The sequence below is a fragment of the Citrus sinensis genome, chromosome 8 (genome assembly GCF_022201045.2).
Source record: "Citrus sinensis cultivar Valencia sweet orange chromosome 8, DVS_A1.0, whole genome shotgun sequence".
Lineage (NCBI taxonomy): Eukaryota > Viridiplantae > Streptophyta > Magnoliopsida > Sapindales > Rutaceae > Citrus > Citrus sinensis.
Genome location: NC_068563.1, coordinates 29,424,048 through 29,449,328, shown reverse-complemented (window position 1 = coordinate 29,449,328; position 25,281 = coordinate 29,424,048). Strand labels below are relative to the sequence as shown.

The 25,281-nt window shown below is 36.7% G+C and overlaps 6 protein-coding genes across 6 annotated transcripts; 3 read left to right on the top strand and 3 right to left on the bottom strand.

Moving 5' to 3' along the window:
- Positions 1–1,488: 1,488 nt before the first annotated feature.
- LOC102618744 (subtilisin-like protease SBT4.5) lies at positions 1,489–4,138 on the bottom strand. The gene is made up of 7 exons (XM_052432814.1): positions 3,894–4,138; positions 3,259–3,766; positions 3,055–3,140; positions 2,732–2,947; positions 2,541–2,652; positions 2,234–2,447; positions 1,489–2,139 (listed from the first exon to the last, which is right to left on the bottom strand). The coding sequence occupies exons 1-7, from the start codon at positions 4,136–4,138 to the stop codon at positions 1,583–1,585; spliced, it is 1,938 nt and encodes a 645-aa protein (XP_052288774.1). The 3' UTR covers positions 1,489–1,582.
- Positions 4,139–5,795: 1,657 nt separating this feature from the next.
- LOC102618466 (subtilisin-like protease SBT4.3) lies at positions 5,796–9,883 on the bottom strand. The gene is made up of 10 exons (XM_006488611.2): positions 9,785–9,883; positions 9,242–9,333; positions 9,047–9,138; positions 8,124–8,373; positions 7,498–7,993; positions 7,306–7,403; positions 7,013–7,225; positions 6,786–6,897; positions 6,462–6,675; positions 5,796–6,379 (listed from the first exon to the last, which is right to left on the bottom strand). The coding sequence occupies exons 1-10, from the start codon at positions 9,881–9,883 to the stop codon at positions 5,835–5,837; spliced, it is 2,211 nt and encodes a 736-aa protein (XP_006488674.1). The 3' UTR covers positions 5,796–5,834.
- Positions 9,884–13,302: 3,419 nt separating this feature from the next.
- On the top strand, positions 13,303–15,461 carry LOC102615267 (UDP-glucose iridoid glucosyltransferase-like). The gene is made up of 2 exons (XM_006488345.4): positions 13,303–14,056; positions 14,463–15,461. The coding sequence occupies exons 1-2, from the start codon at positions 13,576–13,578 to the stop codon at positions 15,338–15,340; spliced, it is 1,359 nt and encodes a 452-aa protein (XP_006488408.1). The 5' UTR covers positions 13,303–13,575; the 3' UTR covers positions 15,341–15,461.
- A 1,855-nt stretch (positions 15,462–17,316) lies between these two features.
- On the top strand, positions 17,317–19,350 carry LOC102614976 (UDP-glucose iridoid glucosyltransferase-like). Its single transcript, XM_006488344.4, has 2 exons — positions 17,317–18,103; positions 18,309–19,350. The coding sequence occupies exons 1-2, from the start codon at positions 17,608–17,610 to the stop codon at positions 19,181–19,183; spliced, it is 1,371 nt and encodes a 456-aa protein (XP_006488407.1). The 5' UTR covers positions 17,317–17,607; the 3' UTR covers positions 19,184–19,350.
- Positions 19,351–19,658: 308 nt separating this feature from the next.
- On the top strand, positions 19,659–21,757 carry LOC102614673 (UDP-glucose iridoid glucosyltransferase-like). Its single transcript, XM_006488343.4, has 2 exons — positions 19,659–20,595; positions 20,740–21,757. The coding sequence occupies exons 1-2, from the start codon at positions 20,112–20,114 to the stop codon at positions 21,615–21,617; spliced, it is 1,362 nt and encodes a 453-aa protein (XP_006488406.1). The 5' UTR covers positions 19,659–20,111; the 3' UTR covers positions 21,618–21,757.
- A 420-nt stretch (positions 21,758–22,177) lies between these two features.
- LOC102614386 (uncharacterized) lies at positions 22,178–24,188 on the bottom strand. The gene is made up of 3 exons (XM_006488342.4): positions 23,815–24,188; positions 23,443–23,548; positions 22,178–22,653 (listed from the first exon to the last, which is right to left on the bottom strand). Exons 1-3 carry the CDS (start codon positions 23,924–23,926, stop codon positions 22,575–22,577), a joined length of 297 nt encoding a protein of 98 aa, XP_006488405.1. The 5' UTR covers positions 23,927–24,188; the 3' UTR covers positions 22,178–22,574.
- Between the last annotated feature and the right edge of the window lie 1,093 nt (positions 24,189–25,281).

The window sequence follows — 25,281 nt, the reverse complement described above, 5'->3', positions numbered from 1 at the left end:
GTAGAGTTTCTTTTCTGTTTGCATGCACTTATGGAATTAATGTCTTAAGAAAGAAATTTTTTCATGCATTTTCCATTTATCCGAACGAAATTCTAAAATACATTAAAAACTGTTCTGACTATTGAAGTTCTATATGAGCGACAAGGAAATTGAATTGTTATCAGATAATAACTAGAAGAAAAAATAAATAAATAAAAAAAAGAAAAGAAACAACAAAAACGTCATTTTGTGCATTTCTCGGTACAAGCAGCCCAATGGCACCAGCTCTATGACTACGAGCTTCTTCTTGTAAATTGGAACTCCCCCAAGGTACTACTTAATAAAATCTTACCTTTTTCACTAATTTACTATCTAAACATCCCTCCATGTAACCCCTGAAATCCAAGACTTGAGTTTTTGCTCTCTTCCCATGAATAAAATTTATATGTTAAAATTGGTATAGCGTACGGAATTTCTGGCCATGGAATTCATCACATTGACTTGTGACGCAATGCGGAAGTAATTCTAATTAGACTAGAATTACAAATATGATTCAAATAAATTTACTAAAATAAGATAAAGCCTAAAATAATACTAAATACTAAATTAACTTAAAATCTAAAATTCCATATTTATTCTTATGTATATGTTTCCTACATAAACTTATAACATCTTTTCCATATACAAGAGGCAATTCTGATCCTGGCAGTTCGAAAGAGTTAGCTGAATTCCCCTGTACATGTAGACACAATTAGGAGCAACAACACCCAACCTACAATTGTAAATTGATAAAACTTTCCATTCCGTAGAACAACTTTGTCAACAATTTGGCAGTCAACGTGGCTTGCTCCCAAAGTTAGAACGCACGGTGCAACACTTGATACTGTTGCAGATGTTGGATCACTGTCTCCTGCACAATGAACGGTTGGTGTACCTCGCTCTATTAGGACGCTAGTAGTTTATTTTAATTTCTTTCTTATCTTCATTGCTTTTCTCTTGAATTCTTTAATCAAAACCCTAGAACCTAACACTCTCCTTGGCATGTAATGCACCAATTGCGACGCCATAATGCGTCAAATCAACCTCAAAAGACAGTAATAATTCATGCACCTGTCCAAGATCAAGTAACAATTAGGGGGTTGGAACCTATGAGTTGTCATCCATAACAACTCAATTATTTCATATACTACAACTTAATTTTTTTGTGACAACTTAAGGGTTATTGTGTAACATAGCATGACCTTAATTAGGGAAGTAAGATATTTAAAGTTGTTAAAAAGAATAATTTCCTCAAAAATCTCCACAAATATAAAGGAAAGATATGATTCTTTCACTGCTTCCCTTTTCCAAAATGAAATTTGACAGATTCAACGAATGTAGAAAGAAAGGGGAGATTATTAAGGTGCAGATTCAAGAATTTATGATAACTGATGTCTTTGAATTTGAAATCATTAACTGGTATGAACTAATTCAAATTCATAACACATATTAATTTTCTTAATCAAGCAAGTTCGATCCCTTTCATTTTATTCGTATCTGCAACTTGATATTAGATCAACATGGCACTACTAATTTTCTCCCTTTACATCATGAAGATCATTTATCAAAATTTAAGGCCCTTGTGTTCAGGACCCTTGTTTGTGTACAGAACAATTGGACTTCTCACATTATAAGTGCCATCAGACCATACCAATGATGCAGATACCATAGAATTTTCTTTCAATCCAACCCCGGAAACTGTTACAACAAAAGATTGCTTCTCCTTCAAAGATTTAAAGGAAAGATCACTAGGTGCCACATTAATCTTGATCTTGGGATCAACAGTAACTTTTGCCTTATATTTGGAATTACCTTGGCCAACGTTGGTGACTGTTCTAGAAAAGTTGACAGCAAAAGGCTTGTTTTCCTGGACACGAGCTGCCATTGAAGGGTAGTTAAGATCTTTAGGAGTTCCTTTAGTTTCACTGGGGCAAGTACTACTGTCTTTTGTTATGGCTTGCAATTTTCTTGTATCATAACCCAAACTACAGAGAAATTTAACATAATCATCTGCAAAAGCTTCATAAACCAAACCCGGACTTATAGCTTTTACAGGATCAATATGCCCCGCTCCAAAAGCAAATTCACCGCCTGGGTTGCTAGTAGCATTGATGGACCAAGCTGTAAACATTAGGTAAAAAGGATTAACAAGGCAAGTTGAAAAATATTTCCAAGGAGCTACATCCAGTTAATGAAGAGCGTAAGAGGAGATTACCTGTAGTCATCAGAGCAGATTTAATTGATGACGGAGACCAATCAGGGTGAAAACTTTTTACATAGGCTGCTGCACCAGTGACATGGGAGCAAGCAACGGAGGTTCCGCTCAATATACTGTACTTTACAGATCTCTTATCTCCAGGAAGAAGTGATGGCTCCACTGCAGGTGAAAATCCTGCCAAAATTTCTACTCCGGGTGCGCTGATGTCAGGCTGTTAATATAATTCAACAAAAAAAAAAAATGTGTTACAGAAGCATTTGTGCCCAAAGGAGAGGAAGAGACAAAAATACAGATAGACAAAGACCTTGACAATATCCGGTATGATAGTGTTAGGACCACGGGAAGAGAAGTCAGGAACTCCAGGAGCGCCAGAGACATTTGCAGCCTCACTTTTCGATATATATGCTTGAGGATTTCTGTAGAATAAATCTGCCGCTTGTATTATGTACATCCAGAAACTACATTTCTTGTAAAAGAGGTTAAAAGGATGCTTACTTTGTGGAATTCATGTAGGCCTTGACCTGATCTCCTTCGTTGTTTCTTAAACCATATGCAGCAAATGGAAGTGGTTTAGAGATAAAAGTGAAAGATAATGGTGACACGGATCCCACTGCTCCAGCTCGGAAAGCTTCTGTGTCTCCCCCTCCTCGATCACATACCACAATCTTCCCCTTTGCTAAGTTTTCATCTAAGCAGAAAAGATCACAACGCCTAAAATGCAAAAAGGAAAAAGGTAATCGATAAATAGTTATCGTTGTTAATTTTCTAAGCTTAAAGAATCAACGTTAAAGTTAAGAATTAGTTGAAGTAAGATTTACCTTGAAGCAAATTCGGGACAACCTGTTCTGTTTAATTTTCCATATACCAGAGGTGCATTTGCTTCGAAACTATTAATTGAGTCACTCTGAGAATGGAGGATAATTAGGATGCAAACAAGAACCGGTTCAGTGATAATTAGGATAAACTGTTAGTTTTGTATATAAAGTGAAAAGTTAGAAACAAAGAGTCAGATTATCACTTACAACAAAGGTGGTTTTATCTCCCAGAATAACCTTGTTGATGAACTTACGGTCAATACTGCTGGCTGCTACAGTGAATATCCATGGTGCAACGCTTGCTACTGATGTCGGAAGTGGACCAAAATTTCCTGCAGCCTGAGTAGTCATTATGCCTTTTTTCATTGCATGGTAAGCACCAATAGCGACAGCATCACGAGTTAAATCTGTTCCATTTGCATATGTCAATGAAATTGAAATGATATCAACTCCGTCAGCAATAGCATCATCCAAGGCAGCCATAATTATATCTTCAGGACAAAACCATGGATCTCTATAGCAGATCTTGTATGCAGCAATTCTAGCAGAGGGGACCCCCCCTCTTACATTTCCTTTGGCGAGTCCAAAATAGTCCACCCCTGCTACTTTCTTCCCAGCAGCTATTGAAGCAATGTTGGTTCCATGACCAGAAAAACTGTCCCTCGCAGAAGTATCCGTCGATTCTGTGGGGTAAAATCGAGCTCCAATGATTTTTCTGTTGATCCATGTGCAGAACATTCTCAATTTCAGCAAGTGTAGAAAATTTTAAATGCGAGGATTGGTGTATATGATTGGTCTACGATCTATGTGAGCAATCTATATGAAACAAAAAAAAAAGTTACCTGTTGCATGTGAAATTTTTGCCTCCTTCGCAAACACCCTTCCATTTCTTTGGGGGATCGCTGAGGCCCTCATCATTAAAACTCTCTAATTCGGGCCATATTCCACTATCAAGAACCCCAATGACAATGTCACTTTCAACTGAAGGATTTCTTTTAACAGTCTCTGCAAAACCCATGAAGTCCCATGATCTAGTTGTCTGAAGTTGAAGCATTTTTCTTGGAAAAACTGACACTACTCCATCCATGCCTGGAAATGAAGTCAAAGCATATTGTAAATAGATTACCAATAGAATCTATTCAAACATTTATGCAGATTAAGGTTTCTCATTGACTTACCAGCAATCTTTTGTTGCTCTAGATTAGTGAGCTTCGCTGCAAATCCGTTAAAACTCCTACTGTAACTTCTAACCAAGATGTCATTCACAGAACTGGAGATAAAAAGCGAAGGATTAAGAATTTAGTGAAGTGGAAATAAATAAAACCACGTGATCATAAAATTAGCTTGAAGATTAGAGGATATTACCTGCTCTCAACAACTTCTTGCAAAATGCTAAGATGATGAGATGTAGGTGAATAACCCCTTTCTGGAAGTGAACCCATGTAAACAATATAGACCTGCATCAACATTTTCAGCATCATTCACATTTTGCAAGCGATATTATAAGGATAAATATCATCAAAATGAGAACGACCGGTATATATTGCCTCTCTGTTTTCATTAGAGGCTCCGCACAGTATGCTCACGGATCCTACGAGGATCACCAAAGGAATACAGCAACACAAAAGAGAATTGAGTTTAGCCATTTACTAATTGTTATGAGAGTGGAGAGATGAAATGAGAGATATATGTACACACAAAGAATTTACAGTAAATAAAGTCTCCAACGTATAGGCAGATATGTTTGCACCTTTTAAGGCATTAATTCTGCAATAAAGGAAATACTGCTTATAGGCTAATACTAATAGAACAGCCATTTACATTCTGTGTCAATGAATTAATTACCATGAAAACAAATACTATTTGAGTAAAAACTTCAATTTTCGTATATGAAATTTTAGTTGTGCTACCATAAAAGCTTTTGGATTACTTATAATAAAAAAGGAGATAAACTCTTTCCATCTCAGCAACTATCTGGGAATAGGTCATTGAGAGTAATCAAATTTGAACTTTTCTCTTTTGTTGGGAATGGAGATATGAATATTTTTCTTTTTCATTAACAATGTGATAATTCCAAGAATCAATTATATGAATGAACCTAACTCGAGAATAAAACCAAATCTGTCTAAGTTGAAGCAAACTCTGGAAACTGTGAATTCCAAGCCTTCACTTATGGCGAAAAGGACATGGCATAGATTGTAACATTCTAAAGAAGAATCTCGGCATGCGGTTTTCCCCAAGTCATTCTTATCTTTCACCTACAAAGGCTCCATCTCATTACAGTACTAATTTAAATGAAAGCCAATGAACATGAATGTGAGCAAAAAAAATCTTCTGAGTTGTTCTTTTTGGTCTGTGCTCCTTAGTACATGAATGTGAGCAAACATCTACTTTTCCCAAGTCATTCTTTACTTTGCTTGTTAATAATTTTCCAGAACCTCGTTTGATGATTAGAGGTTCATAGCTTGATTTTAATTCCAGTAAACTGATGTGGTGTTCCCCGGTTTCTTGTACGAAATTATTGTTAGCTCATACATGTATATTCATGTAGTTTAGGATTAGAGAAGCAGCTTTGTTTTCTATCATAGGCTTATTGCATCTTAAAAGTAGAAGCGTAAAGCATTGCTTTCGGTGCGTTAGGTGATTGGCAGAACCCATAAAGCCTGAATTGCAAAGTAGACAGGCGATCCGGAATTGCAAATGAACCAAACACCACTTTTGCACCGTACAAAATTGTTAAATTATTTCAGGTCTTATTATATATTGCTATCAAGCATGATCATTCAGAAGTCAAAACCCTGGTTTGTGTACACAACAATTGGACTTCTTACATTATGAGTTCCATCAGACCAAAGAAGTGATGATGAAACTGTGTGATTTGCCTGCAATATAGCTCCGTCAACGGTCACAACAAAAGATTTCTTATCATTCACGGATTCAAAGGATAGGGCATCAGGGGTCACATTGATCTTGACGTCAATAGAAGTAGTTTTCACTTCTGCTTTGTAAGTGGTGTTAGCTAGGCCAACATTTGTAACTGTTCTAAGGAACTTGATACTAAAAGGATTATGTACTTCGACTTGAGCGGCCATTGATGGGAGATTAAGATCTTTGGTTGCTATGCTAGTGCCTTCTGGACAACTGCTATTGTCTCCTGAAATAAGTCTGATCTTATTTACACTGTAACCCATGCCACAAAGCATTTTTATGTAGTCATCTTCAAGAACTTCATACACTAAACCAGGATTTGTTGCCTTCACAGGATCAATATGCCCGGATCCATAATCAAATTCACGGCCACGATTTACAGTGCCATTCATTAGCAAAGCTATAAACTCAAAGAAAGAAAAATGAATCAGGCAGAGAAGAAGACACTACTAAAAGATTTTAAGGAAACCCAAAAAGATTACCAGTGGTCATTAGAGCGGATTTAATTGATGAAGGAGACCAATCGGGGTGGAAACTTCTAACATAAGCAGCAGCGCCAGCAGCAAAAGCACTAGCAATTGAGGTTCCACTAAGTATATTGTATTTAACAAACCTGTGATCCATAGGGTGATTTGATGGTCCCCAACCACCGGTATATGCTGCTAAGATTTGTACTGCAGGTGCACTTATATCTGGCTGCAATGTAATCCACAAAAACAGTAATTGAGAATGCAGGTGAAATATATTTGACATTGTGAAACTCAACAAAAGAGATAGAGGGATGGATTACTAGGATGAACGGAGACCTTAATGATATCCGGTGTAATTTTACTAGGCCCACGTCCAGAGAATGGATGCACAACAGGAGCGGCATCATCTTTTATAGCCATGCTTCTCAGTATGTTTACTTGAGGTTTTCTGGAAGGAAAGCTCAAGATGTGATGAAGAGAACAAGAGACATACATAATTACACGGAGGCCACTGTTGTATACTACATCAGTAATAGACAACAAGAGGTAGCATAAGGCCTTACTCTGTGGAGTTTATGTAAAGCTTGACCCTTTCAAAGTCCTCCATCTTTAATATGACTGTCGGAAATGGAGTTGGATGCGACATTAGAGTAGATGCTGGTTGGATTGACCCAAGAGCACCAACTCTGAAAGCTTCTACATCTCCTCTAAAATTATCACATAGCAGGATCTTTCCCTTCACTAGATTTTCGTCCAAGCAAAATAGTGAGCATTGCCTGGATGCATCAGCAAGACCATCAGTTTTTTCAGGTCATGGGAAGTTAGGTTGGACAAATTAAAAAGAAAGCGAATTAACCTGGAAGCCAATTCAGAGCACGGATAACTGGCATTGGTCTTTCCATAGGATAAGGGAAATTTATTTCCTTTCATCGTAAAAGGATTAACAGCATCACCCTGCAGCCAAGATGTGGATAATCATATTTCTCAGTAATCTGATTTGCGGAATGAAGAGTTTTGCATGTAAGTGAAATGAAGTAACACGACATACAACCAAAGTAGTCCCATCCCCCAGAATAGCCTTGTCAATAAACGGGCGGTCTATGCTGCTCCCAGCTACAGTAAGTATCCATGGAGCAACCACAACTGTCGATGCTGGTTTTGGACCCATGTTGCCTGTGGGAACAGCAGTGAGTATACCTTTCTCCATTGCATGAAAAGCACCAATTGCGACAGCATCCTCTGCAAAATCGAATGCAAAACCATAGGTTGCTCCAGTTAAAATAATATCAACCCCGTCAGCAATAGCATCATCAAAGGCTGCCAAGATATCAGCTTCGTTGCATGGCCATGGATAATGACAGACTCTGTATGCCGCGATTCTTGCAGAGGGAACCGCTCCTCTCACATTTCCTTTCGCTAGTCCATCAAAGCTTGCACCAACAACTAAATTCCCTGCTGCTATAGAAGCCATGTGAGTCCCATGACCAAGTTGATATTCCCTTGTAGTATTGATACCTGAATAATATCGCGCTCCAATAATCTTGCTGCACAATGTATATCATATGTTTTTGAGTGAATTCAAGTAGTATTGGATGCAAGGGCATCAATTTTAATCAGCCTGAAAAGTATGTAATACACTGAAAGAGCCACAACGGAGTGAGAGATGAAACTTACTTGTTGCAAGTGAAATTTTGTCCGCCTTTGCAGGCACCGCCTTTCCATTTCTTGGGAGGAGGACCAAAGCTCTTATCGTCAAACATATCTGATTCTGGCCAGATTCCATTGTCGAGAACCCCAATTATCATATCACTCTCAACAGTTGGTTCTCGTTTAACAGTCTCCGGGAAACCCATGAAATCCCATGACCTGGTGGTCTGAAGCTGAAGAGTTTTACTTGGAAACACTGACACAATCCCATCCATGCCTGCAAATAAAAAAAATTTGGTGTTAAAATATGTTAAGATCCCTGAGCCAAATCAAACTTGACAGTTGCTTTGATGTCACCAATCATATCAAAAAGATGGTTTCATAAGCAGTGGCGGTGCCGGGAATCATTTTTAGCAGGCGCTAAGTTCAAACATTAATTTAATTTAAGAAAATGATCAACTAATAACATATCTCAAAATAAAATTTATTAAAATATTTAATTTAATGTACTTATAATTGTTCTTGACGTAGTTTCGTATGTTGAAAATGTTGAAGAATAATCTTATTATTAAGATTACAAAATATATCTTTTTCTCTGTATACAATAAGGTTATAATTCAACCATTAATCCTTCATTCGATTTCAAAGATAATTTTTCACAAAATTCATATACGACGTGTTGATGGTAGCCAACATTTTTTTTTTTTTTGGCAAAAGGATCAGTGAGAAGTAAGAGATTTGATTTCTGTGACCTTTTTTTTTCTTCTTTAGATTTTAAAATGCTGTCTAAAAACGTTGGTATTTAATTATTTTTAAAATTTGACAGGAGATGTATTATAAATCCCTTAAAAAATAAAATGAATTTAATCTTTTTTTTTTTTTCAAATCAAGCAGGGGCTGAAGCTCTAGCTAGCTCTCAAGCCGCGCCGCCACTGTACATAAGGACTTACGAGAAATCCTGTTTTGTTCTTCATCAGTAAGCTTGGCTGCAAATCCATTAAAACTCCTCTCGTAGCTTCTAACCAAAACATCATTCGCCAAACTGGGGACAGAGAGACATCCAAATTTGAGAAACAACAGGTAAAACCAAAAATAATTTAAATTGCTTCATGCTGAAAACTATACTTACACTTAAGAAACATTACCTGTCCTGAATGCCTTCTTGAAGAACACTGAGATGGTGAGCCAAAGGTGAATACTCACCAGCAGGAAGCGATCCCATGTACACGATGCAAACCTGCATCAATTCCAGTTACCTCTAAATAAATATATGAATGCATTAAGGTCACAAGGGGGGAAAAAAACCACATACTCATTACTGTATCGAGATGTAGAGTAATATAATGGTGTCACAAAATGAAAACTATGATTAGGAAAACAAATTTTAAAAATAAAAAAGAAAATTACTTAAGAGTTTTTAATTAGTTTTCCTTAAATCTATTAAACACAGCCCTGTTAGATCTATAAAGATAGTCATTCTAAATTGATAATCTCATGAAGTTTAAATTTTACCTTCAAAAATTATAAAAGTTAAAGTCCATGATGGTTTTAGTGTTATTTAATTTAGACCTCATTAAATATGTTAAAAAAACTTTTAGAAACTCATTAATCTATAAAATTTCAATTTTTCACATCTTATTGTTATGAAATTTAACCCCGGTAAAAATAATCCGCCACAGCTAACTTGCCTTTCTATCTTCATTGTCTGCTCCACACGCAATGCCAATTGAACCTACAAGCATCATTGAGAAAGCATGCCATAACCATAGAGAACGAAGCCTAGCCATCTTTTGTTATGATTCTTAAAACTAAAGAGCATCAAAGACCAATTTATACAATAATTTAGGAAAGTAGTGACATATTTAGTAACTATTAATAGCATAGCTAATAATGAATGGGATTTAGCCTCATTAATTATAAAATCCACTGTCTTAGTTGCACCAATAACAAATAAGAAACTCATTTAAAGCTACAACTCCTCATTTATAACTGTAACTCACTGTTTACATTAGCCATTGATTTTACCCTCCCATGCTTCAGAAAGAAGGTAGTTTTTTTAGTGCTATTCGGTGTGCTTTTAAGTAAAGCGCTTCCTGTGACAGAACAGAATGAAATCATAGATTAGGAGAACTCAAAAAGTATATTAAAATTTACAAACTAGTTCAAGAATTCTCTTGTTAGTGATTTGGGATACTACAAGAAGTAAAAAGTGTTGAAAATAATAACAAAGAAGCGAACCATGTCAAAAGCACAAGCTACGCGAAACACTGTGAGCCCATAACCACTAAAGAGCTCACAGACCACCATCCTTGTAGGGATTGATAAAGAACAGAAAACTGAGAGTTTCAAATATTTAGACTGCTGTTTCTTTTAATGCAATGAAGATATGCTAATTACCAAACATTTCGGAGTAAACAAGACGTGATTTCTCATGATTTAGGTCATATTTGATATGGAGGTGTTATGACTTAAAAAATTATGGTTACTGTGTCAACAAAACTATGATAATGAAATAAAAGTTATTTATGTATTATAAATAACAGTTTTAAATAAATATTTTGATAAAAATAGTAAACATATTATATGTTTTTCATTCTACTTAAGTATTGAATAACATCAATTTGGCTTCCTACACTCTTTTTTTAGGTTTTTCATCATACTAAGTACTGAATCATATCTATTTAGCCTCCAAACTACAATGTAGATATTTACTAAATATTTTAATGTTGTAATATCTAATTACGCTACTAAAGAAAGAGTTGTCAAAAGGAAAAAGGTGATTAAATTTGTTTTTCATTAAAAAATAAAAATCTGATCAACTTGACATGTCCCTGATCTCTTGTTAGGACAATTTTATTTGCACAGTCACAGTCACTTAATAATTAAAGCCTTGGTTTGATTTTGATACCTTCCTTTTAGCACATGAATGATGAATCATGATAACTCTTCAATAATCAAGCGCTAATAAAATAAAAAAATCTTCTTCTGAATGAGTCTATTGAAAGGACAGACGTTCAGTTCGGTGGTTTAAAAAGCCTTATTTTAGTATATGGACTCTTGATTCTTCAAACATATTGAAAATAATGAATAAATTAGCTGCGGATTGACGTTTGTCACCAAACAAATTTTTGGGTCAATGCTGAAATAGTATTTCAACTTCTTTTCTTTCTTTTCATACTAACTAGACAGCAGTCACTGTCCAAAAAAAAAACTAGACAGCAGTCAAGCAACGATATTTATAATATTGACTAAATAAGCAGAACGGCAAATTCAATTTGGCATCACTAAGAGGCCACCAGAAGGGCAATGTTAAAAAATGTATTACTAGTCATCCCACATTTTATACTTTATATGGCACACAATCGGCCAAGATAGCTCTAATTAAAAAGAGTAGGCATCCATATCTTGAAAATCATACCTACCCTCCGAGTACATAAATTGGTACTGGATGGCCATCCTCGCGGTTGCTATACGGTGAGGAGCTGTTACAAATTATTAAATCCTATTGCACCTGATTTATTTGCCGGTGTGTGGCAGAAACTGTGGAAGTTGAATGTTCCTAGCAAGGTTAAGAATTTTATTTGGAGGGCTGCAAAGAATGTGTTGCCTACTGCAATTAACTTAATCTCTAAAAGAGTGGAGATTACATCTACTTGTGCTCTGTGTAGTGCTAATGAGGAGTCTGTCCTGCACGCATTGATAGAATGCAGCTTTGCTAAGTCATGCTGGTTCTCTTCTCCTGTTGGGTTTGTTGGCTGCTGTGCTTCTTTTTTGGGGTGGCTAGAGCATATTTTTACACGCTGCAGCAGGGAGGATTGCAATATAGCTATGATGATTTGCTGGCGAATATGGATCCATCGAAATGACATTATCTGGAACGACAAGTTTGGCTCTGTCCAGCAGGTTTTAAATTCTGCTGGGCAGTTGTTATATCAATGGCAAGTAGCTAAAAAGCAAGTGTATTATGTTGATGATGATGTGCATAGGTTGGCAATGGGGCTGTGAGCTGGGAAAGGCCTAGGTTTGGCTGGGTAAAGTGCAATATAGATGCAGCCATTTTTGAATCACAGAGAAGGTTTGGGCTGGGGTGTGTTCTTCGTAACTCAGATGGCTGTTTTTTGGCAGCAAGGTGTGTTGGCAGACCTGGAATGTTTGGTGCAAGGGAGGCAGAAGCTCTTGGTATTCGGGAGGCCCTTAGCTGGTTAAAGAAATTACAGTTCCCATGTGTTGTTGAGATAGATTACCTTCAAGTTTTTCAAGTTTTGACTGGTTTTTCAGGCCCTAATGGCTTTGGTCTCATTATTGAGGAGTGTCGGGCATTAGCTCTATCTATAGGAGAAGTGAAGTTCTCGTTTGTTCGTCGATCTGCGAATTTTGTTGCTCACACTATTGCGAGGGCAGGAAGTTCTATGTCACATTCTAGAGTGTGGAACTTAGCTCCACCCTCTTGGTTATTAAACAGTTTGTAATTAGTTTTGCTTAATGAAATTTCTTTTCAAAAAAATAATAATAATAATATTAATATAACAAAACCAACGGGTGTTACATAAGGCATCACCACCGAAGAGCTGACAGGCCGCCATTCTCAAAAGATTGACAGAGAACAGCAAACTGGCAGATTCAGTGTGGCATCTAGTGAACAGAACCAAGATGGGCAGCTAACTCACAACAGCAAGGAGTAATCTCATATAATGTCATGGAAAAGCTGCCAAATATGTTTCTCTGAAGAAAGCAAGCACACAAATCTTGAATCAAAATTATATCAATCTTCCAGCTAATAATGCCAAGGAAAAAAAAAGTTTTATAATGAAATAAAAAAACTGAAGAACTACGTGGGCTGCTTACAACCACAACTAAAAATGGGACAGTGATTATTTGTCATTTTGAAATCTACCATATGTTGAAAATAACAGCCATGGCAGCCATGATCTTAGCCAGTCAACTGCTGACTTTAATGACACAGTGGCATGCCACCTGAGCTACACACATTTACAGTCAGCTGATGAAAGAAATGAGACGAATCCAATGAGGTGGCAAAACAGTTATACAGAGGAATATCAGCACATGGGATGAATGGATGAAGATTCTAGAAGCTCTATATCATTGGCTAATGATTTAGTGATTGTTTTTGTTTTATCTGAATTTGTTATCTTTTAGCTAGCTGTCATTTTGTTTTCTTATGTATATATAGACGTTGGCCTGTAAACATTGAAATCAATTCAAGTTTTATTTTCGAATACAAAAGCTCACTGGTTTATTCTGCTCTGCTTGCTAAGAAAAAGCAATTCTTAAGGAATTCTAAGTCCATATACATGCAGCAGGATTAACTTATTCTTACAAGCTTCACATCATTAGCTATCCTTGAAGATTGATGTTTGCATCAACACTAATTAAGTTGTACATACAATTTACAATTTGCAAGCAAGCAAGAAATCTGATTAGTTACAACAAGAAGTAGTCGAGGAGAGGTCATACGGAAATGGAAGAGCAAGGGCAAAGACGTAGACGAGTGGTGCTAGTACCAAGCCCACACCAAGGCCACATAAATCCAACGCTTCAGCTGGGCACGATCCTTCATTCAAAAGGCTTCTCCATCACAGTTGTTCACACTCAGTTTAATTCTCCTAACCCCTCCAACCATCCTGAATTTGAGTTTCAATCTATACCAGATGGCTTAATGGATGTTAATATCTCAGCACGAAATCTTGTAGATAGTATATTGCTTCTTAACGAGAACTGCAGAGAACCTTTCCGCAATTGGTTGGTTCAGATGATAAAAGAGCAGCAGCCAGGTGATGAAATCGTATGCATCATCTATGATGAAGTCATGTATTTTGCTGAAGCATCAGCTAGTCAACTCAACGTACAAAGCATCATCTTGCGCACCTCTGGTGCTGTAACAGTTGTAGCTCGACTTGTCCTTTTCCAGCTCAAGGAAGAAGGTTACAACCCCTTGAAAGGTATTCGCCTTGTTCTCCCTGCAGTGCAAATGTATATCACCCATATATTTTCTTACAGCGCAAAATCACATAACATCATCTGCAGAATTATTTCTATGCTTCCCAAATTTTAGTTTCTTTATTTAAAGTATTCTCTTACATTGGATTAAAACATCACATTTTATTGCATCGATTCTTCAAGCATATAGAACTACAAATCAGCTTTGGATTTATGTTCTTACTGAGCAAGAAATCAGAGTAATCTATATAAACTTCCAAAACAATTACCTATATATTTCTAACTTCTTTTCATTCTTTTTTAGCATGGAGGTAGCAGTCAAAATTGACTGTATTGCATCTTGTTGATTAATAATATCCTTCCTAAATAATAAATAATAATATACTGATCTAAAACTCCTCAATACAGATCCTAATAAGTTGCAAGATCCAGTTCCCAGGCTTCACCCACTCCGGGTCAAGGATCTACCTATTTTCCCATCTGAAATAACAGAAAGTTATGTACAATTGATAAATAATGCGTACAGTGCAAGAACATCTTCAGCCGTCATTTCGAATACCATTTACTGCCTTGAAGAGTCAGTGCTGTCACAGCTCCAACAGTATTTCAAAGTTCCAAATTTCCCCATTGGGCCCTTGCACAAATTTGCTCCATCCTCCAATGGCAGCTTACTTAAAGAGGACACTAGCTGCATTTCATGGCTTAACAACCAATCTCCTAAATCTGTTATATATGTTAGCTTGGGAAGCGTAGCATCAATGGATAAGAAAGAGCTAGAGGAGATGGCTTGGGGTCTAGTTAACAGTAAGCAGCCATTCTTATGGGTGATTAGGCCTAGGACAAATAATGCTCCGGAAGGAATAGAGTTGCTGCCTAAGGTTCTTGCAGAAGACGTTCAAGAAAATGGATACATAGTGAAATGGGCACCACAGAAGGAGGTTTTGTCTCATGTTGCAGTAGGAGGGTTCTGGAGTCACTGTGGTTGGAATTCAACACTGGAAAGTATATGTGAAGGAGTTCCAATGATATGCATGCCATTTTTCGAAGATCAGAAGGTGAATGCGAGGTATTTGAGTCATGTATGGGGAGTAGGCTTGGAGTTGGAGCATGAGCTGGAGAGAGGAGCGGTAGAGAAAGCTGTAAGAAAGCTAACGGTAGATAAGGAAGGGGAATTTTTGAGGCAGAGAGCTGCGCAATTGAAAGAAGAGGTTGAACTTAGTACTAGAAAGGGTGGCTTTTCCTACAATTCATTGAATGAGCTTCTAGACTTGATCAACAAGTTCTAATTTCTAGGCAGAGTCATGATCAACTTCTGTGCCCAATAACTTTGATATGATATCAGAACTCGGCGTGTAATAAATCTTTTTGAAGGTGGCGACTAGATGAATGAAATTGTTTGTCAAGTTATTTCCCAATTACTTTTAGGAAATTCAAATTTGACTTCTGTTTTCTGCATTTTCCTTATTTTTTTATGGTGTTTTATAGACAAAAAAAGTCTTCAAACCCCACTTGGGGGGGGGGGGGGGGGGGAATCGGGCATTTTAAGGAATTTGCATCCACTAGGACTTTACTTGGCTAATGAAAAATGGTTCAATAAAACATATTATCCAGGAACTCTGATTCTTTGTACTGTTTATGCTTTGTCACTGTGCCCAGACCAAACGAACTCAATTAATTTTCAAAGACAATCTGTTTGTTCACTCTATGCATTTGCGGCTTGCCCAACAGATAGGCAGGACAGAGCACTTATTTGTAAGAGAAAACTGCAGATACCTATGTTGACACCAACCGTTTCCTAAACGTTAGAGATCGTAATTTGATATCTCTTATTCGATGGCAGTATGGATTATGGCGCACGCAGATAATTGGAAAGGATGAGATACAAGGCAAGGCTTAGGGTAGCTAGTTGCCGGCAATTAGCCAAATCGAGACAAGCAATGCCTTGCCGGCTTTTTTAAAGTTTCAATATCATGTTGGTTACTGATTATTGCATCCTTTTAACAGACTTTCCCAGTAGCTAACTTATTTCATCAAACTGTAGATATGATAATGGATTAATATTATAATTATTATTTTTTCACTTACTGATAAATGATTTTAATATTTCCCCAATAAAATTTTATATCAAATCATGTTAATTTTATATTATAAATATATTTAAAGGATAAAGAAGAAATCAGAACCGAAAGCAGCAAATGAAGAAAATGGATTGCATTGACAAATAAAAAGGTAGTGGAGCCGTTTAAAACACGTTATTGAGGAAATTTATTAAAAAATAAGAAAGTGATATTCAAGTGGCAGACACCATTTTTGACTATCACTCGTTTATGTTTTGTTTTTATATGTAAAAAAAAAATAACAAAATAAGAAAAGATGAAGTTGCTGCCTGCCTATAAAAGGAAGAAGAGAATTGGGGAGAGGCGAGGCAGACAGAAGCTTGGGAAACAATTCATTCTCTTTTCTTGGCTAGTTAATTTTTTTGTAATATATTTTGAAAGTTTGTTAAATAAAATGAGTGTTTTGTTGGTCAATATGAGTAGTTAATTTTTTAAACTAAAGTGAAAGATGAAGCTCAAAATTTGAATTATGAAAGTGATTCTTCTCTTAAGTAAGTTTATAGTTTATTATTTTAATTATATATTTACAAGTTATATTTTTCATTAACTACTCTCATTTCATTTTAATCTGTAGATGTAGATCCACTTTGGATCCATAAGTACGTAATGCCAGCACATCAATATGACTTGGCACAATATGTACTTTTATCCTCATATTTATCCATAAGTGGTTAATTAATAATTAAGTCGTATAATAATTAAATTAGTTAGAAAATAATTATGAGAGAATATTATGACATAATTTGAATATCAACAGTCAAATTTCGTAATCTTAACACTTTTAAATGAATAATTTTTTTTTTTATAATTAATTTTATTTAATAATTAACTATTAAATTTTTAGATTTCTTATGGTTCGCTCTAGAGTCATACGATTATATTATAACTAAATATTTTTATACTTTAAAGTAATCAACACTTTTTGAATCATATCAATAATGATATGGGTTGTTGTTAGGTGTGTCTTCCTCGTCGCACGACCTTATAACTCCAAACCAATGCCTGCCACACCTCACGTAATTGCTTATAAAATAACAATAAATTTATCAGTAAAATAAAGTTTCATCGTCCGGCACCATAGATGGACCATAAGACGCGGACAATGAAGCAGAGATTTCATAATCTATTAAATTAATGACCAAATTTGGAGAATGATTAATTCTGTTTGGCATCAAGGAATTTACCTTCAAGAGGTCAGCTAATGGGCAGCTATAATCCATTTACTATCTAGAGGGACTTTAGTTCTTACAATAGAAGAATCTTGAGTAATTCCTTAAAAGATAAGAACGGTGTGCACGTGTGTTTGCCCACCCAACAGATGGACAGCTCTTGTACAATGTTAAGAGCAACACAGAAGAAAGATGTTATTGATCCCATAAAAATATATATTACCAGGCACACTAGTTTCTTAGGAAATCGTTCCCGACTAGTAGGCCATGGAAAAGCAGAGAGCAGAGAGACGAAGACGAATGGTACTAGTGCCAAGCCCATTCCAAGGCCACATGACTCCGATGCTTCAGCTGGGCACAATCCTCTACTCAAACGGCTTCTCCATCACGGTTGTCCACACTCACTTCAATCCTCCTAACCCCTCTAACCATCCTGAATTCAACTTCCAATCCATACCAGATGGCTTGACAGCGGATGATGTCTCTACTGGGATTAATATACTTATTACAAACCTTCTTAATGTCAACTGTCAAGCACCATTTTTTGAATGTATGGTTCGGATGATGGAACAACAGCAGCAGCACCCAGCTGGCGATGATCAGATTGCCGGCATCATCTATGATGAAATATTTTACTTCCCTGAAGCAGCAGCTAATCAACTCGACTTACAAAGCATCATCTTGCGCACCACAAGTGCTGCTACCCAAATATCTCGCCTTGCCCTTCTCCACCTCGAGGAAGAAGGTTCCAGCCCCTTGCAAGGTATGAAAGTTAATCATCTGTAGATTGACTTTTGTCACCAAACAAGTGATATCAAATATATATTTCCTTCCTTTTTCTAGAAATTGCACAGGAGTCAACGATGTGACAGAATCGTGCTGTTTCTTGTTGATCAATAACAACCTTCAGATAATTATATAATCATACATAACTAATACACTGATCTGTCGCTCCTGAATTAATGCAGATCCTAATAAGTTGCAAGATCCAGTTCCGGGGCTTCATCCCCTGCGTTTCAAAGATCTACCTACTTACCGACATGAAATAATGGAACATTACTTGCAATTGATAACAAGCATGTACAAGATAAGAACATCTTCAGCTGTCATTTGGAATACCATGCACTACCTTGAAGAATCATCATTGGCACAGCTTCAACAGCAATGCCAGGTTCCAGTCTTCCCAATTGGCCCTTTTCACAAATTTGCACCATTCTCCACCTCTTGCAGCTTTCTTAACGAGGACACCAGCTGCATTTCATGGCTTAACAACCAGGCTCCTGAATCTGTTATATATGTTAGCTTGGGGAGCGTGGCATCAATGGATAAGAAAGAGCCAGAGGAGATGGCTTGGGGTCTCGTTAACAGTAAGCAGCCATTCTTATGGGTGATTAGGCCCAGCTCAAATAATGCTCCAGAAGGGATAGATTTGCTGCCTGAGGTTCTTGCAGAAGCAGTTCAAGAAAACGGATGCATTGTGAAATGGGCACCACAGAAGGAGGTTCTGTCTCATGTTGCAGTAGGAGGGTTCTGGAGTCATTGTGGTTGGAATTCGACACTGGAATGTTTATGCGAAGGGGTTCCAATGATATGCAGACCATGTTTCGGAGACCAGAGGGTGAATGCGAGGTATGTGAGTCATGTATGGAGAACAGGCTTGGAGTTGGAAAATGAGTTGGAGAGAGAAGTGGTAGAGAAAGCTGTAAGAAGGCTAATGGTCGGTGAGGAGGGAGAAGAGATGAAGCAGAGAGCTAAGAATTTGAAAGAAGAGATTGAACTTTGTATTACCGAAGGTGGTTCTTCTTACAAATCGTTGAATGAGTTTCTAGAGTTCATCAACTAGTTTTAACTGTATAGGCAGGTTTTTGGTTCTTGGCAGAGTCATTATCAACAATCATGCCTAAACCAGAACAAAGTCTGTTTATTCTTGTAATACAATCTATTTGGTCACTGAAAGCATTTTCCCAGTAGTCCTTCCTTGCAAGAGGAAACTGCAGATATTTGTGATGAGAGCAGACTTTTATTATGTGTTTTCTATTTCAAGTTCCAACATCCTACAATAATTGATCAGTTTTAGGAACACACTATTCCATTACCAATTTAACTACAATGAGAATTTCTATTTTAAAGAAAACTTAAAAGAGAACAGCAATTAATGTAGACTTTAATTGGGACAACAGCTAACTTCAACTGAATTTGTCACAAGATGCTGAGATGGAAGTTATTCCCTGATATCTTGTAGTTGGACTCTCATCATAAAACTGATTATTAAAATCTCCGCCTCCGATGCCTTCCATTTAGTACAATATAACTATATTAAAATAGTTCATGCTCCCAATTATAATCAATCACAAGACAGTATTGTATATTAAAATAGTGAACAAACGAGGAGGATGGCAAATACAGCTTGGTAATGCGACACCCGATGCCAAAAAAGTTTTAATGGTCATCCCATATTTCGTGATGCTCATCAGCCTGTCAACAGCGGTCTGTCGGCAGAAAATTCCAGGCCGCCTATTAGTTTTCTAATGAACTAAACTAAACATAAAAGAACTGTGCATGTGTGCTTTGGTGAAAAAGTCCACTTAATGGGACAACAGGTGTCATTTGGAAAGATGCCATCTAGGGCGGCAAGCTTAATTTATTCTTAATTAGCTGTCATTGAGCTAAGTTTGAAGCTTGAACATCGAAGATAATCTTCATTTTGGAAGCAGCTAGAGCAAGAAAGCAGGAAAGCAAGTAATCAGCTAAGCTAGCTGGAGAGAGACCATATGGAAGAAGAGCAAGGACAGAGACGTAAACATGTAGTGCTAGTACCATGCCCATACCAAGGCCACATAACTCCAATGCTTCAGCTGGGCACGATCCTTTACTCAAAGGGCTTCTCCATCACAGTTGTTCACACTGACTTCAATTCTCCTAATCCCTCCAACCACCCTAAGTTCAGTTTCCAGTCTATACCAGAGGGCTTAGCTGATGATGATATCTATTCTGGGAATATAATAGCTATTATAATGCATCTTAACGCCAACTGCGGGGCACCTTTCCACAAATGCTTGGTTCAGATGATGAAACAACAGATGCCAGCTGATGAGATTGTCTGCATCATCTATGATGAACTCATGTATTTTGCTGAATCAGCCGCTAATCAACTTAAATTACGAAGCATCATCTTGCGTACCAACAGTGCTGCCACCCAAATATCTCGCATTGCCCTTCTCCAGCTCAAGGAAGATGGTTCCATCCCCTTGCAAGGTATGCATATGCCTACTAGACCTCCATTAACATATAGAACCAATAAATCAGCTGTGCATTTAATAAGTGACTAAGCAAGTAGTTAGATAGTATTCTCCACAAATTAATTTTTTTAATACACTGATCTGTTGCTCCTGGATACAGATCCTAGTAATTTAGCAGATCCAGTTCCTAGGCTTCAACCCCTCCGGTTCAAGGATCTACCTTTTTCCCAATTCGGACTACCAGAAAATTTCTTGCAATTGATACCTAAGATATATAATGTAAGAACATCTAAGGCTGTCATTTGGAATACCATGAACTGCATTGAACAGTCATCACTATCACAGCTACAACAGCAATGCAATATTCCTATCTTCCCAATCGGCCCTTTGCACAAATTTGCACCATCATCCCCTGGCAGCTTGCTTAAAGAGGACACTAGCTGCATATCCTGGCTTAACAACCAAGCTCCTAACTCCGTTTTATATGTTAGCTTGGGAAGCATAGTATCAATGGATAAGAAAGAGCTCAAAGAGATGGCATGGGGTCTCTATAACAGCAAGCAGCCATTTTTATGGGTGCTAAGACCTAGCTCAACTAGTGCATCATCAGGGATAGAGTTACTGCCTGAGGGTTTTGAAGAAGCTGTTGGAGAAAACGGATGCGTTGTGAAATGGGCACCCCAAAAGGATGTCTTATCACACATTGCGGTTGGAGGGTTCTGGAGTCATTGTGGTTGGAATTCGACACTGGAAAGTATATGTGAAGGGGTCCCAATGATATGCAGGCCTGGTTTCGGAGATCAGAGGGTGAGTGCAAGGTATGTGAGTCATGTATGGAGAATAGGCTTGCAATTGGAGAATGACTTGGAGAATGGGGAGGTAGAGAAAGCTGTGAAACAGCTAATGGTAGAAAAGGAAGGACAAGATATGAGGCAGAGGGCTAAGAATTTGAAAGAAGATGTTGAACTTTGTATTAAAGAAAGTGGCTCTTCCTCCAGTTCACTGAGCAAGTTTTTGGAGTTCCTCAATTTGTTTTAATGCATGGCAACTTTTTGGTTTTTGACAGATTGTCAGCAATTGTGCCTAAAGAAAAAGAGCTCATTCTTGTAATACAATCTAAAAGCATTCTAACATTCTCCAAAATAAATCAATTGGAGCAGCACACTGTTTTGTTTTAACAATGAGCAAACTGTAAAAATCATTCAAACTTGTATTTTGTTTTACCCTTTTGGGCATATTAACCACTCAGGAGTTACCCTTAACAAGAAAATGAGATGTAAAGGCGAAGAAAATAATTTGGAAAGGTGGGCCATTATGTTGATAAACAAAAATATGGAAGGAATTTTGCCCAATGCTCAACTATACTGATAACTTGCAAAAAATATCATTGAATCCAAAAAAACTTAAAAAACTCTCATAGCAAGTCAGCCTACAAAGTAATTATAACAATCCTCCAAGTTATTGCATTGACAAAGAGATCACAACCAAACCACAATAATCTTAGTGAATATGTATCATCGGCATGAAGAATTAACTATAGTATGAAGTCACGCAAGTTTACTCATTGAACATCGATCAAACACAAACTTAGGCAGAGATCAGTAATGAAACCATGTTTCTCATTGTAAGACTTGCCACTCAAGGCGCGTGGCATACTGGCATATAATAGCTATGTTAGTTCTTTACAACTTCAGAAGTCTCATGCTGCTTAAAGTAATAAGTACTAATAACAATCACATTTAATCTAATTCTAAAAAAGCCTCCTTGCAATAGAGCAATGAACTCCAATGCGGGCTTCAAAATAGATCTTACAATCTTTTAAGCTACTCAGGCAACAATTCATCCTTGAGTAATTCTGAAAGCCAACACACAAAGAAAGGTGAAACAATCATGATGGTAACTAAATGATTAATCAGTTTGTGATAACCAGACAAGGAGCAGAAAGCTTGCGATGGCAAAGAACTTGCTGCTCATGAAGTAAGAACACTGCTTGGCTCAAGTATGGAGATAGTTAGCAGCCATCATCAGCTCCAAAGTTAGTTCAGGCTCAATGTGGAAATCAGTCTCCTTGCCCCTGAAAGTAGACCAACATTTCCAAGGTAATATTCAACAAAAATAAAAAACGAGTCCAAATAGTCCATAAAGGGCTTTTTGGTTCCAAAAACAACCAGAGTTAATTACAGGTCGCACAAATATGCACGGCATACATGGTTAAGCAGATTGATTTAAAATGAATTTCAGGATTGCCTAAAGCAAGAATTTAGTCCGACGTATTTCAAATGATCCATTATGAAAGTTTGTGCCTGCAGTTACTTCGACATATTCATGCTCATTCTAAAAGCTAGAATAAAGAAATAACACAACGCCAAGGTTGTACCATATAGAAAGCATTACTGACCCCAAACTATCTTTAAAGGCAAAGATAGGGATATACAGTCAATCTCCGACTTAGGAACTGAAGATAAATGGAATTGCCAACTAGGGGCACCAATCGTTGTTCCTTACTAACAAATCTCACCGCCTCAAAATATTCACTTCCAACATCAATATCATTTGAAGCATGAAAAATAACTTTTTTTCTAGTCTTTTTCATATAAAGCAGCAATCCATCAACCTTCACTCATCAACTGAAAGAAGGTAAAAAATAAAAATAATTAAAAAAAGAAGAGCAAGAATCCTTCCAATATGATCTCCTGGAACACATCTCCCTTCATTTGGATCAAAATATTGTAGGTAAGCATCTAATTTAAAATTTTTGTTCTGAATTGGAAGTCTAAAAGTTAAACAAACAGGTGAAGCTGAAAATAAAAATGCCCCCATCAATTCTAATATTTGAAAAAAAAAAAGAGGAGGGGAGCAGAACCTGGAATACTGAAGAGACCAGTAAAAGTATTGACAAATCTTCTCAAGAATGGTGGTGCTTATCTCAGGGAACGTCACTTCTCCGTGCTCTGTTTCAGCAAAACCACCTGCCACAAACAACGCAAATCCCATATCATATCATTCCTCAAAAACCACGCCACTACAAACTAAAAAACAAATAATTTGCACACTAGCTGTCTGATAAAATGTCGAAAAGAACTATCTTTTACATACGTGGGTTAACTAACTCGTTAAATTATAAGCCAAATTGGATGCGAGTGCAATTTCACTTACAGAGGAAAAAAAAAAGATTACCCAAATACTGCAAGAAATGTAAATTAATTATCAGAGAATTATAGAGGCGAAGGGAAACCTGGAGAGGTGAGCATGTTGCGGATGGTTTGAGAGACCATGGCGGCTTCTTTGGATATCACGAACTCGAATCCCTCCGCGCTAATAAGCTTCACTGTATCTTCTTTCTTCATCTTGCTCTCTTATTATGGCCTCCGGTAACGATGACCTTCGATTTTATTCAAGTAGGCGCAAACAAACGATCGCAACTCGGGGCCTGCGGTTGAGTGTTTGGATCCTCCGGGAGGTCGGGCTTGCTCACGCTATTTGTCCGCGTGGCTTCACCTCCGTTTTTGACGAAAGGGACCCTGTTTGGATGGAAGGTTGACCTTGTGCAATAGTGGGATGGGTTACTCCGCCGCTCGAACAGTCCAACTCCAGAAACAAACAAGGATTTGGTAGGATGAAAAAGGCTTTTCTGTTAATTTTTTTTTTCAAAAATAATAATAATAAAGAAGATAGGTTGTTCATTTTTTAATATTATATTATACAATCACAAAATCGACCATGTGTCTATCGGAAACATTTTATTAAGCGAATTATTCTAAAGTACTTTAATGACAATTCAAAGTAGTAGTTAAATATTAACGATATGTTTTAGATGCTACGTAATTTAAGTAATTAATAATATCACACTTAAACTAGTATATCAGCATTATTGTGTAGGTAGGGTAAAATTAAAAAGACTCATATGATTTAAAGGAAAAAAAAAAATTTGCACAAGGATTAAACTAATTTTCTAGAGCTTGTATAGTTTTGCCCCCCTTGCTTCAAAATCATATTGAAACGGATGGATGGCATAAATAAAGAAATTTTACCGAAAGGCAGTGATCAATCAACCAGCCAATATCCATCAAGGAAAAACGCCTTACCCCTTTTTTTTTTCAAAAATGAATTTAGCCATGATCCAATCATATATAGTTGACAAAGAGAACAAATATGTTACAATATATGGTTGCTTCATTTTTATAGATGGTATATTTTAAATTAACATAATTCAAATATTTATAATTGCAATTCGTGATATTTATTGTTCTCTATCCTTCAAATATCATCATTTTAGCATAACACATCGCTTATTTAGTATTTAAAGGCTACAAATAATTAAGTAAAGCACATGAAAGATAATAAGTCATTTAGTTAGACATATATAATTGTAGTACGATATACATTACACAATTTTAATTATATGAAAAAAAAACTTTTTATTGCGTATGGCTCAATCTGCTAATTTATAATGGGAAATATGTATGAAGTTATATTTATTTTGAGTATATGGAAAAAGTTTATCTTACTACTACATATTAGACTCCAATTCATTTCCTCTCCTTGGTGAGAAGTAAAATAATCTACTACGGATGGGTAAATTGAATTATGATTTAGGTTTTTTTTTTAATTTCGGTTTGGGTTACAATCTATTGAATTTGGAGAATTCAACTCAATCATATTGGAAACTAAAAATTAAATCGAATTAAATCGGTTCAATTTG